The sequence below is a fragment of the Octodon degus genome, unplaced genomic scaffold (assembly GCF_000260255.1).
Source record: "Octodon degus isolate 3935 unplaced genomic scaffold, OctDeg1.0 scaffold00138, whole genome shotgun sequence".
In the NCBI taxonomy this organism is placed as follows: Eukaryota; Metazoa; Chordata; class Mammalia; order Rodentia; family Octodontidae; genus Octodon; species Octodon degus.
In genome coordinates, this window is record NW_004524714.1 from 5,265,768 (window position 1) to 5,286,120 (window position 20,353).

General features: G+C 53.1%; 1 protein-coding gene and 1 long non-coding RNA gene across 3 annotated transcripts in view; one reads left to right on the forward strand and one right to left on the reverse strand.

Annotated features, from left to right (window-relative positions):
• The window catches only part of LOC111812709, a 17,008-nt gene extending 10,291 nt beyond the window's left edge, over positions 1-6,717 (forward strand). Inside the window, exon 3 of the long non-coding RNA XR_002818133.1 lies at positions 6,707-6,717. This is a non-coding gene — a long non-coding RNA (uncharacterized LOC111812709). The remainder of the gene's footprint in view (positions 1-6,706) is intronic.
• Olfml2a (olfactomedin like 2A) overlaps positions 1-20,353 on the reverse strand; it is a 30,066-nt gene that overhangs the window by 5,082 nt on the left and 4,631 nt on the right. Inside the window, exons 1-6 of one of the 2 annotated variants that reach the window (XM_004641580.2) lie at positions 18,506-18,539; positions 11,803-12,066; positions 7,517-7,624; positions 5,339-5,542; positions 3,196-3,445; positions 432-674 (exon numbers count right to left, since the gene is read on the reverse strand). In XM_004641580.2, the coding sequence (XP_004641637.1) occupies positions 432-674; positions 3,196-3,445; positions 5,339-5,542; positions 7,517-7,624; positions 11,803-12,039 (1,042 nt within the window). In that variant the 5' untranslated portion in view covers positions 12,040-12,066; positions 18,506-18,539. Of the gene's footprint in view, positions 1-431; positions 675-3,195; positions 3,446-5,338; positions 5,543-7,516; positions 7,625-11,802; positions 12,067-18,505; positions 18,540-20,353 lie in introns of those variants that run through there. The other variant, XM_023701614.1, reaches the window with a different exon arrangement.

Here is a 20,353-nt window from a genome sequence, read left to right on the forward strand (position 1 = left end):
CTGCCACACCTGCACACTGCCACACCTGGTTTCAGTGGCTGGCACAATACGCCTGAGGTTCCAGGGCTGACACAGCGTGTGGTACCAGGAATCAGACACGGGTCCTTGTGCTTTCCAGGCAGGCGCTTAGACTGCTACGCTATCTCCCCAGCCCCTATATATTTATTTTGGAACTGGGAATTGAACTCAGGACCTTGTGCTTGCCTTGCTAGGCAGGTAGTTGTGCTGCTAAGCTATATTCCTGGCCCCTGTTTTTGTTTTGGTTTTTTTGAGACAGGCTATTGCTGTGTATGTATTCCATATTGACCTGAAACTAAGGTTGTAGCACAGGCTGGGCTGGAATTTGAGGTGATCTTCCTGCCTCAGACTCAAGTGCTGGGATTACCAGTCATACAGACAGGCCATGTGCTGACCCTGGAACATTTACTCACCTTGGCTTGGGACTTCTAGGCGTGTAGGTGGGTCACTGGGCAGGGGATGGGTGGTGGGAGCTGGAGTGGTGGTGGTGGTGGTGGTCAGGATGGAGCTGGAGCTAGGGGTGCCAGGGCCCAGGTTGGCATGCTCTGAAGCCTTAGATGCAGCCTCACTGTGCTTTGTGGAGGTGGGCTCAGGGGACTTGCTCTCTGCCTTGGGAGGCAGCTGCTCCAGCCATGAAGCATCTTTGAGGGTGTTGTCTGCAAAGAGAGGACATGGTGGGGAGGGACAGAAGGTTTAGGTCACCATCCTGCATTTCCCCCAGCCAGGAATATTTTCTCTGGCAGGGGTTGGTGAGATGGCTCAGTGGTCTAAAGCACCTACTTAGAACAAGCTTAGCAATGCAAAGGGACCGTGGTTCAAATCCCCCAGCACCACATGCCAGCTAGCCCCACCCCCTGGTGGGCTGAGCTGGCCACACACACAAACACACACAAATAATTAATTAAAAAAATATTTTCTCTGGCACTACTAGGATTGAACTCAGCTTCCTCCACCACTAAGCTATATTCCCCAGCCCATATAAAGTTTTGTTGTTATTACTGTCATGTATTTGCAGTCCTGGGGATTGACCCCATGGCCTTTGCACTCAGCTACAATCCCACCCCTTTTCATTTTTTAATTTTGAGGCAAAGTCTCTCTAAATCACTAAGTTGACCAGGTTCTCCTCGAATTTATCATCGCCCTGCCTCAGCCTTCCAGACTGCTGAGGTTATAGGTATATGCTGCCACATCCGGCTTTAATTTTTATTTTGAGACAGAATCTCACTAAATTGCTTGGGCTGGCTTCGAATTTAGGGTTCTCCTGCCTCTGCCTCCCAAGGTGCTGGGATTACAGGTATGTACCACCTCACCCAGCCTCGCCTGTGAGTTATCACAGCACATCCCTCAGCCTCAGCAGGCCTTCACTTCCGCCTCTGACTTGAATATCTTGAGGCCACCCTGTCAGCTCTTGTATGACAAGAGGAAGATCCACATTGCACAAGTCCTGGCAAACCTGTGGTGCTGAATTCAAGGTCCCTTTCTTTCCTAGGCGTCGAGCACTTCCTGTTCTAGACCTAATTCCAGGGAGCAGAGACCACAGCCTCTGGTCACAGACCACCTCCCGAAAGAAAGGAGCAGGGGCAGCCGGCTCACCAGAACCTCTGGACCCGAGAGAACAGCCCTTCTCTCTGTCTTCTTGTTCATCTGTCTCCCAGCTGTCCAGCTGTGCTGGCTGGGGCTGTGCTGGGGACAGGGACCATCTCTGAGTTATCCCCACCTAGCCCATTTCCCTGTGCTGATACATGGGGCCTTGGTACCGGAAGCAGGAAGACGTGATACCACACAGCTGGAGGACACAGGCCACTTGGCTTGGGACAGCTCTGTAGCCCGAGGTCTTGGTTCCATTCCCACTCTGCCACCACCTCGCTGTGAAGCCCAACACCAGCTACAACCACCATGTCCCTGATCTGTTCTCGCGCCTGCCTGAAGCCAGGGGAAAGGCCATAGGACACAAGGAAGTGCTCAGAAAACCCTGATGTCATCGGGGACAAAGCAATGGTGCTGCTGTTACCAGCATGGCCCTTGGGGGCTGCCTGCTCTGGGACAGAGAGCCCTTGGCTTGAGGACAATGACCTGACTTTTATTTCTTCTCTCTTTGCCCTGCGGAGCTGCCCCCAAATCCCTACCCTCACAGCATGAGACCAATCTCTGTGGTTAGGGCAGCTGTGGGGTCTGGTGGCCTTGGCCACTTGCCAAGGCAGGGCCTTGTTCCCACATGCTGTGCTGGCAGGCCTGGATGCCCCCAGCTGTTTCCTGGCAGTGGCCCAGCTAGGAGTCAGAAGCCCTGTGTGATGGCCAGACTTGGCTGGCAGGGCCCAAGGACAGCATTAGCAGCTGTGGGAAGTGGCCCCTCAGCCCAGGGAGGCTGAAGAACAAGGGATTCCTTAAGGAACCAGGACCCCATCATCCCAGCTTGCCCCTTGAGCCTGTCCCCACAGAGGCCCCGCTGCACCAGAAAGGGGGAGTGGGTTGGGGATGCTCTTCAGGGACATATGCGGATAACAGGTGTCTGGGGAGGCCTGGGAGTTGGTGGGGGGAGCAGGAACCACACCAGTGGGGATAGCTCTGAAATTTGGGGACTTGCTGGGTGTGCACTCAGGAGGCTGAGGCAGGAGGATCACTGGCAGTTTCAGGCCAACCTGGGCCACATAGGGAGCTCAAGGCCAGTCTGGACTACATAGCGAGACCCTGTCTCAAAAACCATAAAAAAAGGGGCAGGGGAGATGGTTCAGTGGAATAAGCGCTTCCCTGGCAAGTGCAAAGGCCTGAGTTCAATCCCTGGTTCTGGGAAAAAACAAACAAACAAACAAAAAACATAAAAAAAGAAAGAAAAAAGAAAAGAAAACTCCACTAACAATGAAGACAGCTTTTTGCTTTTTTTTTTTTTTTTTTTTTTGCGGAACCGGGGATTGAACTCAGATCCTTGCATTTGCCAGTCAAGTGCTTATCCTACTGAGCCATCTCCCCAGCCCCGACAGCTCCGAATAATGGAAAGACTCTGGTGTTGGCTCTATGATTCTATCCCCAATAGCCCCTGAAGTGAGGTGTCATGCCCAGTGTGTGGCTGAGGGAAAGGCACGTAACCAGTGTGAGGTGCTGTGTGGGCATGCCCAACTGTAGAGATGGGACCCTGGGGGTGACTGCCCCACACCCTGCGACCCCAGACCCTGAACCTACCTGCCACAGCCACAGGTGCCTCCCGCCGGCCCGCCTTGTAGTACGTGAAACCCCGGATCAGCGCCCGCTGCTGTGCCAGGGAGCGGGGCCTGGGTGTGGGCAGGGGGAGCCGGCCCTTGGCGCCCTCCTTCCTCGGCTTCTCCACTGCCAACAGCTTCTCCTTGGGCAGCCTGGGGAGGCCTCCATCCACAAGGCTGCTCTGCACACTGCCATATTTGTTGGCATCCTTGGCTTTCACTCCAGCTATGTCCTGGGTGAGGGGGGAGGTTCTCAGATTTGGCGTTCAGGAGAAAGAGCACTGTGGGGGCTGTGGAAGGTGGGTGTGGTACCCAGGGATGCGTGAAGTCACAGCCTTCCTTACCTCCACAGTGGCTACCTTCAGGACTGGGGAACCTCAGTTTCCCTACACAGCTCTCAAGCTCTATAGCAGGCTTGAGCAAACTCAACCTGGTAGCTTAGATGCCCCTGGGAATAGATAAGCCTAGTGGCTCCCAAGGGAGGTGGCCTCCCCTGCCTGTCATCTGCCCAGCCTGGCCTCTCTCATGGTCTTGGTGGGTGATTCAGTGAGGGACTCGGTCTCTGTGCAGGGAGAGCAACTCATCCCATGGCGTTGGAACTTTTCAGTTTCATCCCTGAAAGTTTTGCTTCCTGGGAAAGCACTCCCAGCCAGTTACCCTACTCCTAGAACACTCTGGCTCTGAGTTTATTTTATTTTTTGAGATAGGTTCTTACTCTGTAGTTCAGGCTGGCCTGAATTCCCTATGGAGCCCAGGTTGGTCTGGAATTCGTGGTGATCCTCCTGCCTCATCTTCCTGAGTGCTATGATTATAGGTGTGTGTCACCACACCCAGCTGTTTCTAGCATTTTGTGAATTGTGTTATTTTCACTTCCTATTCTTTCTTTTTTTTTTTTTCTTCTTTTTTTTGCGGAACCGGGGATTGAACTCAGATCCTTGCGTTTGCCAGTCAAGCGCTTATCCTACTGAGCCATGTCCCCGGCCCCACTTCCTATTCTTTCTTTTCTTTTTCTTTTTTTGTGGAACCAGGGATTGAACTCAGGACCCTGAGCTTGCCAAGCAAGCGTTTATTCTACTGCGCTATCTCCCCGGCCCTCTCACTTCCCAGTTCAAGGGCTTGGATTTTGGCTTGGCACAAAAACAAAAGACCAAAGGCCCAGCAGATAGGGCTGTACAGAACCTAGATGCTTTCTGATGCTGCCCAACAGGACTCATTTGTGCCTGCACAGTTGGCACTGGAATGAGCAGGAAGTCGGCTTGGGCCAAGGCACAGGCTTCCTCTGCACTTTCCCAACATCCAGGCAGCCCACATGGAAATGCTGCCACAGGAGGCAGCCATGGGGAGGGAGAGCTGGCTCTGCAGCCCAGCCCAGCCCTCAGCCCCTGCTCTGCACAACCCTGCTCTGCATGCCTCCCTCCTGCTCCGTGAGGAGGGCAGGGCCAACCCTCCTTGCAGGGCACTGTGGGAATAACGATAAGCCTGCCAGCAGGAATCCCAAAAATATCACCTCCCTCCTTCCACCTCTTACCCAAACACAAGGCCAGCAGGCCTTGTCCTGCCCATGGGGCAGGAACGGGCTTGAAACCCATCTCCACTTGCTTTGCCAAGCCACACCCTGGCACACGATCCTCTGAGGAAAGAGCCTTTGTACAATTTGTCCACCCAAAGGTGGCTCCTGTTTCCCACGGATCTCCCCAGCAGGGGTTACGCTTGCAATGTACCTGCCACAGGTGGGGCCTGCCCTGAGTCTGCACAGATGGCCACCTGTTTTAGCGCTCTCCCCCTGGGAGCTTTAAGCCTCGAGGTTGGGTGCCCAGGCATTTCCTGGCAGGGACAGATGGGCCATGTTAGTCTGCAGGGGTCCCCAGCAGGTGTGACCCAGCCAGGGAGCTGTGCCAGAGCAGGAGAGTCTCCCTGGTTCCCAAGGCCAGGTGGGCTGGTCATCTCACCGTTGTGTCCCTACCAGCCACAGACCTGGAGTAACAAGTCTGTCCCTGCTCTGTCCACCCTCAGCTCTGTCCTCCAGCCCCGAGCCCACTGCAGTGTTGGTCCCAAGGCCAAGTCCTGGGCACCCCGTGCCCCAGCCCTGCTACCTTCTGGCACCATAATGGGAGCAAGGCTCTCACCTGAGCCCTGTGGCCCGGGCCTGGGGCTGGGGCACCAGTGGCAGCAGCATCCCTCTGCAGCAACTGCAGGCCCAGGCCTGACAGCTCCTTCTGCAGCCTCAGCACCGTGGCCGAGCGGTTCTCGTAGCTCCGCAGCTGCTCGCTGAGGTGCCGCACACTCTCCTTCACCACCTCATTCTCCCGGCTCAGGTTGGCCTTGACGCTCTGCAGGGCGGAACTCCAGGTTGCTCTTTGCTCTGCTTCCTTTGGACCCCCCTGTCCCCACCACCCGACACCCCAGCTTGGCCATCATGGCTGTAGGGTATGGGCTTCGGTGGCCCCAATGAGTAGGGCAGGAGCAAAGTATGTGCAGTGAGATCCTGTAGTTGTCAGGTTTTTTTGAGATAGGTCTCACTATATAATCCAGGCTGGCCTTGAACTCACAGTGATCCTCCTGCCTCAGCCTTCCTGCTCATATCTTTTTTTTTTTTCAGTGGTGGTACCAGGGATTGAACTCAGGACCTTGTGCTTGCTAGGCAAGTTCTTATTCCACTGAGCTATCTCCCTGGCCTCTTGCTCAGATCTTGTCTCCAGATATTGCTAGGTGGAGGGGGTACAGCATCACCCCTGGTTAAGAACCATGGGTGGAAGAGAAGATAGGAGAGGAAGCTGGGATCTTAATTTGCTGCCTGACGCCAGACTGGGAGAGACTGTCCTTGCGCCTCCTGCCAGGTTAGCAAGGAGCTTTTTCTCCAGGGGGGTTAATGGCTCAGTAAGCTGAGGTTAACAGAAACAGCCCAGATAATGCAAAAGCAGACAATTAGACAAGCGTTTCCCTGTGCTGTGGAAATCATTTCCGGTTTGTCCCACGCTTGGCAGATGCACCCTCCAGATCGTCTGGCCCAGAGCTGCATGAAGCAAGATTACAAGAGGGAAGGTCAGAGGAGGCCAGCAGCAGAGCCAGGATTGGGCTGCCTGGCAGTGCCACTGCATGAGAAAAGAAATCCCACAACCGCCAGCCTCTTCCAAGCCAGCAGAATAATCAGAGCCATTATGACCCCCAGCTTTGGAATTAGGAAGAGGTTAATCTCCTGCCCCGGGGCACAGGATGCCCAAGTGCCCCTTTCTCTGTAAAGGAAGCTGGAAAAGGAAGCCCCAAGCCTGGGCCTGGCAGCTGCACATTCCAAACCCCCAGTAGTGCGGCACAGACCGGAAGCAGGAAACGGGTGGAGATGCAAGCCTTGAACCTGCAGTGGGGACTTGCAGCTCGCCCACTCTGTCCCCATGCTGGGGAGCAGCCCTGAACCTTTGCTCAGCCCTCTAGCACACTACCCTGAGCAGGACACCACACTCAGCTGCTCTGCCTCCCTGAAGGTGGTACTGGGACAGGGACAGGCAGACAGGCTGTCCCCAGCCCACTCCTGGTAAGTTTGGTGAGTCCTGCCATGTTGCACCAGTGCCAGGGGCACCACTGGCATGGTACCTTCTGTTTTATTGTTTGGCTTTATTTATTTATTTTTTTTTAAAGGACTTTTTTTGGTCTTATTTTCACTATTTTTTTTTTTTTTTTTTTTTTTTTTTTGGTACCGGGAATCGAACTCGGGGCCTCGCGCTTGCTAGGCAGGTGCTGCGCCACCGAGCCACCTCCCCGGCCCTGGCTTTATTTTTTGAGAGAGTCTTACTATGTAGCACAGGCTGGCCTTGAACTTGAAGTGATCCTCCTGCCTCAGCCTTGGGAGTGCTGGAATTACAGACATACATCACCATGCCAGGCTCAAAGTATATTCTGGGGGCTGGGGAGATGGCTCAGTAGAATAAGTGCTTCCCTGGCAAGCGCAAGGGCCTGAGTTCAATCCCTGGTTCCGCAAAAAAAAAAAAAAAGAAAAAGTATATTCTGTGAACAGCGAGCGCCCTGAACCATGTTGTATACCTTGATTTTGGCACACAGAGGATGACCACGCGTTCCAGCGCCCCTTCTGCATCTCTTTCATACAACCAGCACATGCTGTAGTTTCCCTCCCCAGCTGTCCAGGTTCTTGGAGCCCACTGGCTCTCTGCCCTCAAGGCTGGACACCTGTGGCCTTCAGCACCCTCCCCTCCCCTCTGCCAAAGTCCAGCTTCCAAAGGCTAGCCTGTCCAGCCAGCATTACTGCAGAACGTTCCAGCCCCTGGGACACTGTCTGGGGGGCCCCATTTTACCTCCTCCAGCGTACTCATCTGGGAGGCCACCTTGTGGACATAAGCGTGCACTTTCATCAGGTCCACGCTGTAGAGGGCGCCTTCCAGGAGGTCCACCATGGACTGCAGCTGTGGGGATAACGAACTTAGGAGAGGATGTGGTCAGGGCAGTGCAGGCTGCAAAAGGAGCCCAGAATCTAGCGCCCCAGACCAGAGAGGCTCATTGCCGTCTGCTGGGACCTTTCCTCCTGTTTTCTGTGCCCAGCCCTGGCTTCCACATGATTTTATTTGTTTACCTATTTGTTTTTGGTGCTGTGGACGGAACTCAGGGGCTCACATAAGCTAGGCTAGTGCTCTACCACTGAGATACACCCCCAAGTCCCAAAAGCCTCTTTTTTTTTTTTTTTTTTTGAGATGGGTCTCTATGTATTTTAGGCTGTAACTGAAAGTTTGATCCCTTGTTGGGCATGGCGGTGCACACCTGTAATCTCTTCACTCAGGAGGCTGAGACAGGAGGATCACAGAGTTTGAAGGATCCTGGACTACACAGTGAGCTAAAGGTCAGCCAAATAGAGAAACCCTTCCTCAAAAACAAAAATCAAAACAAGCCCAGCTCCCTGGCAAGTGCTGACTGCCACCCCACCCTGAAACTCCCTGGGGACACAGGTGGCTGATGCTCTAGTCCTCCCGGCCTCTTCCTCTCACTCCCTCAGGCTGCTCTGGGGAGCTCTGGTGTCATCTTCCACTGGCTCCTGGGCCTGCTTTGCTGAACTAAGTCTAGGCTTTGATCTTCATGTTATAACCTGGAAGGTGATGCCTGGAGGTGAAGCAAATACCCAGGGACCCCGGCTGCTAGGGAGTGAAACCAGGAGCAGAGTGGAGGTCAGTGTAAAACCCAACCTCTTTCCTGCCCTGCCTCACTGCACTGGTCTTGTGTTCCAGTGGGGAAACCAAGGCTGGGGGTGAGGCTGCACACTAGGTCTGCAGTGGCCCAGAGTGGGTGCCTAGCCTGTCCAGCCCAGGGCTCTGTCCTACAGCTGCTACCTCCCCTCTGTGTCACCTCATCAGGATGTGACACTCCCTCCAGATGGCCAGGATGCCAGGGAAGTGTCAGGGAAACCTTGGCACCAGAGGCCAGTTGGGAAATCGGCCCTGCCAGCTTCAGGAGAAGGCGGTGCTTGGGGCCTCCGAGCCTGCAGGCACGCTTCTGGCTAGCGGCTCCCAACAGCTCTACTGCCAGTGTCCCAGGGGCTCATGTGCTGCTGTAAATGAGGGAGCTTTCCTCCAAGGGAACTGGATTGGTTTCTAAAATGGGGGAGGGGCAAATAGCTCAGTGGATTATAGTGCCTGCAAGCAGGTGCAGGGGCTGGGGATTTGATCTCTGGGCCTTCCGTGCCATCTAGCTCTTGGGAGGCTATAAACAGGCAGATCACTAGGAGTCTGATCTAGTAGTGAGACTCTGAGCACCCTGTAGACCCTTCCCTAAAATACAAAAAACAAACCAAAAAAAAAACGACCAAAAACCAAAAAACCAGAGGGGATGGAAGGTGCTACAAAGGCAGCACTGTCCCAGAGTCTGCTATATTAATTTGCCCCAGTCTTAAGCGGCTCCATGGTACCCCTAGGACTCTGTGTAGCAGTTTGAGAATTGGGCACAGTTTCTTTTCCTGTGAAATGGGGCAGTGGGACTGCAGGAAGGAAGGGGATGTAAGGACAGAGTTGGGCTGAAGAGCGTATAAAGAGGGCTTCAGAGAGCCAGTGCAAAGGTGCTGCACCAGGGCCGACGGGAAGCTCCCCATTCGCCCTGCTGCCTTCAAGGCCACTGAACCTGGCTTTGAGCTGGGCATGGCGGCGCACTCCTGTAATCCTAGCACTCAGGAGGCTGAGGCAGGAGGACGAAGGCCAGCCCAGGACACATGGCAAGATCCTGTCTCAAGAAAAAAAATTGGGCTTGGGGGCCAGGGAGATGGCTCAGTGGAATAAGTGCTTCTCTGGCAAGCACAAGGGCCTGAGTTCAATCCCCGGTTCAAAAAAAAAACAAACAAAAAAACAAACCTGAGTAAAAAAAATTGGGCTGGCGAGAGAGCTCAGTGGTCCAAAGCGCCTGCTTAGGCAAGTTCAGGGTCCATGGTTCGATCCCCGGCACCACATGCCACACCAGCAACAAAACAAAACACAACAAATTTTATCCCATGAAGACATGAGAGTAGGTTTTCTTGCTGGAGACCAATTGCAAGGTCTAGTGTACGCTAAGTAAGCTCTCGACTCCGGAGCTACATTCCTAGGCCACCTTTCAAAATTTTTTTATTTTATTAGTACATTTTAGATAAACTTAATGATCACATCCATTATAGGGATTTTGTATCTATGGATGATATATCTCGCTTCTTTTTTCCCCATTCTCCTCCCCTTCCCTTCAACCCTTCTTCCCTTGTTTATTTACAATTTATAGCAGAGAACTCCGAGTTCCAGTTTCAGTACTGCCAGGTTCCTGCTGCGTGACCTTCGGCAGTCACAACCCCTCTCTGGGCCTCCAGTTCCTCCCAAGGTGTCACAGCATGGATTAACCTGGTCAGCATTCACGGAAAGAGCTCTGTGTGTCCTCCTGTGAAGGCGCCTTACAGTTCTGTTACTAGGATGGGACTTGAGTAGAAACTAGCTTTGTGCCTGTCCCCAAAGACTGGCTGTGGCAGTGCCTGGGGAGGCAGGGCCCAGGGGGACCCCAGGGAGAAGGCATGGTTCAGGGTCTCCAGGCTGTCAGGAGGTAGCCCATTGGGCCCAGGTTGTACACGTTGGTGTCCAGTTAGGTGCTACAAAAAGAAAACTAAGGTAAACCTCAAGCAAATGTCTTTTGCCAAAAGCTGGGCAACAGCTCTTCAGATGCCTCCCACTGTCCTGCATGGGCTGCATACAGGAGAGTCTCGGTTCGAGCCACGTGGTGTCTCAGAGCAGCCTTGGAAATGCTAAGAAATCCAGACCCTGAAAGCCCAGGGCTCCTCCCTGTCCACGACACACTCACTGTGTGCGCAGTGCCCACATGGGCCTCACTCACTGCCCCACAGGAACTGGAGCTTGGAAAACAAGGGCAAGAGAACTGATTTGCCTGGGCATGGTGGTAGATGTCTAATCCCAGCAATCAGGAGGCTGAGGCAGGGAAGTCATTGTGAATTGGAGGCCAGCCTGGGCTACCTAGTGAAAACCTGTTTCAGAAAAATGAAGACTAAAAACAAAACAACAAAAACTAGGTTTGCAGTCTTCTACCTTGGTTCGAGAAGGCTCGTGTCTTCTGCCAGCACTTATGAAACCACGTCAGCTTGCAAGTTAGGGCAATATCTCAAACCTTTCAGGGTTTGACACCAAACAAGCAAAATAGACACATGTCTGGGAGAAATTATAAAAGGAAGAAAAAAATACTTTCAAAAGACACCAGTTGGAGTTAGGTGTGGAGGCACATGCCCGTAATACGAGCACTGCGGGAGGCTGAGGCAGGAAGCCTGCCAAGTTGGAGGTCACCCTGGCAACTTAGGAATTTAGTGAGACTCTGTTTGAAAATAAATTTGAAAAAAAGGTTGTGGATGTAGCTCAGTCAAAATCCCATGCTGAAAAAAAACCAAGCTGGTCTTTTCCAAGAAGGAAGACAAATGAGCAAGAGGTTTGAGACACATATTTTCAACACAGCAAGGCCTGCTTCAACTCCTGCCTCCACCAGCATGTGTCCAGGCCAGCAAGGTCTGAACAGCACAGGAGCCTCTGGCTGGCCTTAAGCGCTGAGTGTGCTGGCCCTACCCGCCCAGGTAACAACACGGGGCCTGGGTGCGTGCTCAGCCTGGGCTCCGTCCCCACAAGCAGTACCGTCTTATAATCTGCTTATGTGGGTGGATGATTCAGAGTCACACAAAAGTGGAGCGCTGCGCCAGGCTTGGTGGCACCTGGAAGGCTGAGGCAGGAGGGTGGTGGTGACTTGGGGCTACTGGGCTACATAATGAGACCCTGAGCAACTTACTTAAATCTGAGGATGCAGCTCAGTGGTACAGCACTCCTGGGTTCCACAAGAGGGACAGGAGGCAGAGGAGAGGGAGAAAAGAACAGAACTGAAAGTACAGAGAGGTGCTGACAAATGAGCTGGTTTGGGTAAAACCCAGGAAAGATTTTACTGTAGGATGTGCCCCAGGAATCGGGTCTCCACCTGCTGGCTACAGCCTTGGGCCAGAAGTGGCTTTTCCTTCCTGCCTGAGCCTCAGTTTCCTCCCTCCTGCGCCTCAGCACTCAGTCCTTCTTAGAGGGCAGCCCGGGGTCCTCCCCCTTACCTTGAGCAGCTCGGGCGCCTGTTTCCTGAGCTTGTCCATCTTCCACTCGCGTTCGCAGGGGTTGAGGGAGGCGGGCGGCGCGGTGCAGGAGCAGCGGCAGTCGCTGCCTGCACTCACGGTCTCCACGGCGAACGCGTCCTCCGCCCTGGCGCGTCCGCTACGTACCCGGCTGCACGCGTCCTTGCTCAGCGGCCGCAGGATGCACTTGCAGCGGCAGTCGGAGCCCTCGGAGGTCATGCGCACCTGCTCCGGGTCTCCGAACACCTGAGGGTGGGTGGGCTGCGGTGAACAGGGGCTTCTGACCCAGCCTATGTGTGTCCCGTGGGGGGGGGGGACAGACAGAGAGACAGACAGAGACAGAGACAGAGACAGAGAGAGAGGCAGAGACAGAGACAGAGAGGCAGAGACAGAGACAGAGAAAGAGAGAGAAAGAGAGAGAGAGAGAGAGAGAGAGAGAGAGAGAGAAAGAGAGAGAGACAGAGAAAGAGAAAGAGAAAGAGAGAGGGACAGAGAGCTGCCCTTAGGTGTGGTCTTCTGATAATACTAACAAGAAGCCAGGCAGGGTGGGCCTCAACAGTAATCCTAGTACCTGGGAGGCTGAGGCAGGAGGATCCCAGCGAATTCAATTCAAGGCCAGCCTGGAATACACAATGAGTTCAAGTCTGGCTTGAACTACATAAGGTGACCCTGTCTCAAAAACAAAACAGGGCTGGGGATATAGGTGGTACAGGGCTTGGTGGCACAATGCCTGCCTGGCAAGCACAAGGTCCTGAGTTCAATTCCCATAAAAAAAAAAAAAAAAAACACAAACCTACACACACAAAATTAAAATCATTTTTTTCTTTTGAGGAACTAGAGAGTCAATTCAGGCCCTTGTGCTTGCTAAGCAAGTGCTTATTCTACTGAGCTATCTCTTTGGCCCCCACAAAATTAAAATCAAAGAAAAACCTATAAGCCATGAAATGATTTTTTAAACTTTACTTATGAAATGATCATTTTATCTTATTTTTGGTGGTACTGGGGATCAAACTCAGGACCTTGTGCTGCCAGGCAGGTGCTTATGCCACTGAGCTATCTCCCCAGACCAAAGTTGAGGATTTTTTTTTTGGCTGGTTCAAGCTGCCTCAGGGGCGGGTATGTTGTGGCATGTGGAGCTGGGGATTGGACCATGGTCCCACAAGCCTGACTAGGTTTGCCCAGGGAGGCACTTAAACAACTAAGCTAAAAGGCAAGTCCACTGAAATGATCATTTTATTTTATTTAATGGGCAGAATATATTTATTGAGGGAAAGAAAGATCCTGTCTGAGAGACAGACAGGAGGGGAGCCCGAGTAGGTTGTCCCTGTGAAATGTTCATTTTAAATGTTGTGTATATTTCCACAGTAATAAAACATACAGTATGAATGGAGACCTTTACCTGAGCATGTACTACATCCCATGTTAAATGTGCATTGTGTCCCTTAATAATACCTGTGGGGGGAGTAAGGGTACTGTTACCTCCAAAGTCCTTCCCATGGCTCCTCTGACAGCTCTACTGCCATGTCCAGGGGTAGCCACTGTCACTGTGGGCATCAGAGCTTTGGGTCAGTGAGATCAGTGTTAGGTGCCAGGCCCTGACATGCCTCCTGGCCACCCAAAAGCCAGGTCTTCGAGAGTCCTAAAGCTAAGGCTCTGGGTGTTTTTTCTTTTGGTTTTTGGAGACAGGGTCTGGCTATGTTGTCCAGGCTGGCCTTGAACCCACTATGGAACCTCTAGCTCCGGGCCATCCTCCTGCCATGCCTGACCTGAGCATTTTTCTGAAGACCCTGGGGAGTCCCTGGAGGACTGCTGTGGCCAGGGAGAACCAGGTAGGCCCAATGTCAAGGGGAGCTCCCTGGGGCTGCTGTGTGGCCAGATGACAGATGAGCATGGTCAGCATGTGGCTGGGGCAGGGGACAGCTGTGCTCCCTCAGAGGTGGAGCTGCAGCTGGGACACAGGCATGGGCCACCTGCAGCTGTGTGTTCTCTGTGTGGATTACTTAGTCTCCCCATGCCTCAGTTTCCCTCACATATCCACCTAACAGCAGCAGCAGCATCCACAGCAGGCTAGGGAAGGCCTCTGATGAGGCTTCCTACCCTGCAGGGACAGCCAAGGCCTGACTAGGAGCTGAACGGCAGTCTCTGGTCCCTGGTCCCAGCCTTGCTACCCAGAGCCCCTTCTGGGTGGAGTCTTGCTTCTTATGGGGCTGGACAAAGGTGCCTTGAGCCCCGGGAGCCTTAGCTCCCTCTTGGGTCACATGGGAGGGTGCCAGTTCCTCCTTCACCAGCTTGTCTTAAGTCCGAAGAGTCAATGTACCCTGCACACCGGGCAGGGATTGGGCCCAAGGTGACTGCCCTCTCAGCGGTACCCAAAGTACAAACGGTAGCTGAGAACCTTGCCTCATACTTATTCATTCTCTGCCTCTCTTGGCTTTCGATACAACACTACCTATCTTCTTGGTGCTTCCGAAATAGGGTCTCACTATGTAGCTCAGGCTGGTCTCACGCTCCCAGTGAGCCTCCTGCCTCAGCCTCTGGAGTGCTACGATACGTAACTCCACTTTAGAAAGGAGAAAGCAGGGGCTCCAAGAACAAGACAGCGACAGACAGCACAGGCTACTTCTGGAACTTGGGCGACGTGTTGTTCCTCCCATGACCAGCTGGTCACCAGGCAAGTGCTCCTCCCTCAGCAACTGAGCTGGGACAGACAGATGGGTCTGCAGAGAAGGAGGCTGGGGCAGGGGAGGACCTGCCTTCCCTGCTCTGGCACGAGGGTCAGAATCGCTGCCAGCCAGTAAAGTCCCTGCCTCGGCCCCCATCTCTCCCTGCCACCTCGCTCAGCACACACTGCTGCCAAAGCACCCAGAAGCATGGGTGGAGGTGGGTTGTGCTTGGGAAGGTCCTGAGGTATTTTCCAGGAAACTGTACATATAATGTGCTGGCAAGAAGGTGCACTGGGAATTGTCCTGGACAGAGACAGGAAACCTGTTGGAGGGGCCCAAGCTGGGAGACAGTCTAGCCACTGCAGAAGTGACTCCAAGCAGCCCCACCTCTCCTGGACACCTCCTCCTGGAGGACAGGGCCAAGATCTACTGAGCATCTCCCAAGCTTGTGCCACCTACCCTCCTGCCCAAAGGGATCACTGAACCTCTTTCATACCCCAGACAACTTTTTAGTCACCATGTTCTCCTGAGTCTTTTTTGTTTTTAAAACAAGATCTCCCTATATATTCCAGGCTGGCTTTGAATTCACCATATAGCCTAAACTGACCTCACATGTGAGGCAATCCTCCTGTCTCAGCCTCCTGAGGGCTGGAATTCCAGGTGTCTGTTACCACACCCAGCTCAGACTGACTCTTTGGAGTGTTCAAGTCAGTCCCCTTAAAGCCTACGGGTGTTGACAAGAGGGCTATGCATACACACAAAAAAATAAATAAATAAAATAAAAAAGGGGCCGGGAAGATGGCTCAGTAGAATAAGTGATTCCCTGGCAAGCGTACGAGTCTGAGTTCAATACCTCGTTCCACAAAAAAAACAAACAAAAAAAAGCAAACCAAAAAAAACAAAAACAAAAAAAAAACCAAAAACCAAAAAAACAACAACAACAAGAGGGCTGTGCAAGATTATGAATCTATGTGCTGGCCATGACCTGTTTCCTGGTGTCAGAACCACACAGTGTTCGGACAAGACCTTCCCTGGAAAGAGCAGGTGTGGCTTGGCCTCATAGTGACAGTACTGAAGGACTCAGCCACCACCACCACACTGTCCTCCCCACACCGGGGCCTGCTTCCAAATTACACCCACAGGCGGAAACTCTGGGAGTAGATGCAAAGCAACACCTAAGCCCCAGGGACTGCCTGCCTGGAACATCTGACCCAGCCTGAGACACCACAGTTTCCTGCCCCAGCTCCTCCTTGCCGTGGCTCCCACAGGCTTCTGTCTCTTTTCTTCCAAATGAAGACCCCTTTCCTGCCCTTGGATGCAAGCAGCCAGTGAGGGACCAGCAGTGTTCCCACAGTCACGGAAACTGAGGTAAAAACGGAATTCTCAGCCACATTCCAGCCATTCCCAGGGGTCTGGGCGTCTGTTCAGTCTAACCTGCAGCCCTTCAAAAACAGCAGGAGAAGACATGGGAGACTGAGGCAGGAAGATCTTGGTGAATTTGAGCCCAACTTGGGCTACACTGTGAGTTCAGGGCCTACCTAGGATGACATAGTGAAACCCTGGCTCAAAATTCATTAAAAAAAAAAAAGTCAGGCATGGTGGCCCATGTCTGTAATCCTAGCACTCAGGAAGCTGAGGCAGGAGGATTGTTGTGAGTTTGACAGGAGCCTGGGCTACAAAGTGAGTTCAAGGTCAGCCTCAACTGCAGAGTCAAACTCTGTCTCAAAAAAAAAAAAAAAAAAAAAAAAAGGAAAAAAAATAGAAAGAAACAAACACCAGCAAAGCTGTGAGGTCCCCTCCTACTCCCCTGCTGGACAACCATGAGATGGAAATTTCAAATTCTGTTTAAGAGAAACATTGGAGACACTGATCTAACATGGAACTAAAACATGTTGAGCAAGGAGCTGGCAGAGGAGGTCTCAAGAACTCTGGTTAGTCCCAGAGATGAGTGGCTCCCAATCCCCTGGAGGGGACACTGGGCCTCCCAGGAACAGGAGACTAGGAGGGGTCTACTTAACCCTAAAGGGGCTCTGGATCCAGTTCAAACTCCTGGGCGGCCCTCCAAGGACCCCCCACCCACCACCCAGGAAGTAGGACAGGCTCAGGGAGGAAGGAGGGGTGGCCACAAGGCAGAGGGAGCAGGTGATAATGAAAACAGCCCCACAGAGCTAGCAGGAGTCTGGCTGGGCTTGGGAATGCAGAGTAAATTCACCCATCACTTGATTTTAATTTTCCCAGCTGGCTGAAGGGGCAAGAGGTGGGAGGTGTTGGGAAGGGCTGCACTAGACTGCTCTAGGATGCAATGTGCTTCCCCACTCCACCAGCCCCAGCTTGCCCCGGACAACTAAGCACACACACCCCCAACCTAGCAAGTGTTTGGCTGACTCACTACATAAACAGGGTGTTGGGTTTTCTTTGTCTTTTGCTTTGTTTTGGATGGGAGCCCTCCCCCTCAATGCTGCAGCTGAAGGATGCCCCAGGCCAGATGTCCCTACCGGCTAGGGAGAGGAAAGGCAAGAGGCGACAAAGCCTATGTCAGGCTAGCTGGCTGGGATTTTCTGTTCTCATTTTCTCCTACCTGAGCCAGACCAGGGGACCCAGAGGGCCGTATATGGAAAGGAATTTGGGAGGATTTTGGGATTTTTCATGGGGATCTGCTGGAAGGTCACAGAGCAAGAGAACACCTTTGGCCCTTCACCTGCCAAGGGAAAAAACAGAAGTACTTCCCACCAGGAAAAGGGCACAAAGATATCAAGAAAAGCCACTGTTGCCCCGCCCTTCTTCCTGTTCTCCTCTGGCCTCCCCAACCCTTCTTTTATGGTACTAGGGATTGGCTCCAAAGCTTCACACTGAGCTACAGTCCCAGCCCTTCTAAAATTTATTTTGAGGGACCAGGGATATAGCTTAGCCGCACAGTGCCTGCCTGGCAAGCACTAGGTCTTCAGTTCAATTCCCAGTACCGGAAAAAAAAAAAAAAAAATTGAGACAAGGTCTGGTTAAGTGACTAAGTTGCCTAAAAGGCTTGGCTCAAATCCCAAATTCTTCTGCTTCAGCCATCTGAGTGCTGGATTACGGATGGGCATTTATCACCATGCTGGCCCACCTTCATGGGGAACTTTCTAGAACTCCTTCCAGGTAGCCCTGTTCTGACAGACTCCATGTACTTGCTCCCTCTACATTTTGGGTTGCACAGCCTGTTTAGGGAAATCCCTGTGATACAAGTCCATAATCATGGCTAACACTTACTGGGCACCTGCTCGGTGCCAGGTGTGGTGCTAGAGATTTTCCAGGCATCTCCTCATTGAACCTGCAGGTCATCAGTTGTAGGAAGGGGTACTATTTTTATTTTCCATGTTTACAGTGAAAAACTGGAGGCTCAGAAAGGCAAAGGCACCAGGTAGGCAGGAGGTGTGGGATTTTTACTGATCGATTGACTTTTGTTTTTTTGAGACAGGGTCTTGCTATGCAGCTCAGGCTGGCTTTGAGCTCACTTTGTACCCCAGGCTGGTCTCGAACTTGTAATAATCCTCCTGCCACAGCCTCCCAAATGCCGGGATTATAGGTGTGCACCACTATGCCCTGTAGGGATGTGGAATTTAAACTCCAGTTTATTTGACACTAGAGTAGATCCTAGAGACCCCTAGTCGTCATCGATCCTTGGCAAGCGCCAAGCTCAGACGGGTGCTATAGAGAAGAACTGGCGTCCCCCCATGTGGCACAGGGTCCGCGCAAATTTAGGAGTCCCAGATCAGACCCCCCCACGGAAACTCCGAGCCTGTCCCAGCTGTCCCTGCACAGCACTCCCGGAAATCCCGTCCCTTATCCAGGGCCCAAGCCCCCATCACTGGAGCGCTTCGCAGCACGCACTCTACTTCCCCGGAGTCCCAGTCCTCGCGGCTCCGGTGCCCAGCGCCAGGTTTGACCACGCCAGGTCATACCTCTCCTCGCCCTGGTCCGCGGCTCCACGCTCACCCGCACCCTAGCCACAGCGCCCCCTCGCGCCCGGCCGCGAATGTGCCTACCTCACTGTAGGCGCACACCGGACGGGTCGGCAGCAGCAGCGGCAGCAGGAGCGGCTGCAGCAGGAGCAGCGCCCGCAGCGTGGCCATGGCGTGGAGGGTCAGCGGGCACAGACGGCGGGCAGGGGCGCTGGCAGTTCTGTGAGCTCCAAGCACCGCTGGCTCTGCTGCCCCGCGCGCCCCCCGCTGGTCCGCTGAGGCGGAGCCAGGGCTCAGGGCACCGGCCCCGCCCCCTCTCCCCCTAGCTGCCCAGAGGATCTGCCCTGGGAGCCCGGGATAGGGTCCTGCGAACTTCTGGTCTGCAGGTGGGGCGCGGGCTCTCCAGGCAAACTGCGGAATCCCAGTGACAATTCTTAGGGGTGTCCCTTTTTGTCCAGAGAGAAAATAGCAACCTCCTTTTTTTTTTTTTTTTGAGACAGGACGTCTAATGTAGCTCAGGCTGGCCTCAAATTAGCAGCAATCTTCTTGCCTCAGCCTGCGGAGCTCTGAGATAACAGGTGTGTGCACCACGCCCCGCTAAAAGCAGCCTTTTTGGAGTAAAGTCCAGCAGGCGAGCCCTCGCACTCCCTAAACCATCCCTCCTGTCAGGACCTTGTCCACACAGCCTTCTTAAAGCTCAGCACCCCGGCTCTGCGTCTTCTACCGCACTCTCTCTTCCCGACCGCCTCCCAACCAAACCCCAGGCCCCTCTCTCCTCTCCAACCTCCTTGGGGCTCAGGATTTCTCGGCTCCCTAGAGGGCGGCTGCGGCAAGTTCCAAAAGGCCACCAACAGCGGGCCAGATCCACAGGATCCTGGCTCAGGCCTTCAATCCGGGGGTCTTAGACTTTACTACCCCCGATATCCAGGAAGGCACCTCTATACAATTCCTCAGGTTGCTACAGAGTCAGGCCTCCTTGTGTTTCCTTCCTTGGGGGTGGCTCAAAACTTTATTTTCGCGATACTTGAGGTTGAATCCAGGGCCTTCACACTGAGCTACATTCCCAGCCTTTATTTTGACACAAGGGCTCACTAAATCCCCCCATCCCCCAGGGATGGGGAGAGGAAAACCTGGAATTTAGATCCCTCCTGCCTCAGCTTCCTAGAGCACTGGGATTCTTGGTTTCTCCTGGTATTTCCTGGGGTGCGGGTGGAAGGCAGTCCCAATCTCCTTTTCTGGCTGTTCTTTCTCTGTGCAGTCCTGAGTCCTCTTCCCACTCCACATTGTCATTTATGGAACCAGGTCAGCTCCACGTATGTTTATCTGAATTTGCACACTGCGACTACACGAAAAGGAACATGTATTGGTGCCTCTGAGGCTGCTACCCCTCCCCCACCGTATATGTTTCCCCAACACTTTCCCACAAGACCTGCCCCCCTTAATTTTCTCTTTATTATTATATTATTTTTTTGGCAGAACCCGTGATTGAACTCAGACCCTTGCGCTTGCCAGGGAAGCGTTTATTCTACTGAGCGATTTCCCTGGCCCCTTCATTTTCTCTTAAAAGCTGTACCTCCACGGAGCACCCCTGCCAGCCACCATGGCACAAGCTTTGCTCCCCCCAACAGCTGTCCCAGGACATTTCCAGGTGTGGACCCTTGGCCAGCGTTGCTCCAGGACTTGTTAGAAATGCAAATTCGTAGACTCCATCAGCTGAGGGGTGGGGCAGCAATCTGTTCCCAAACTCTTCAGGGACTCAGGTTTGGGAAGCCCTGACCTAGCCAAGGTTGGTGACAGGTAACTCAGCTAACTTAGGAGGCAGAGTGTGGGTGTCTAACTAGAGATGAGGAGACATCAAAACCAGACCTAATGGAAGAAACAAGCAGATCGGCTCTGAAAGGAACTGGACTAAGGATTTTTCATTGAAAAAAT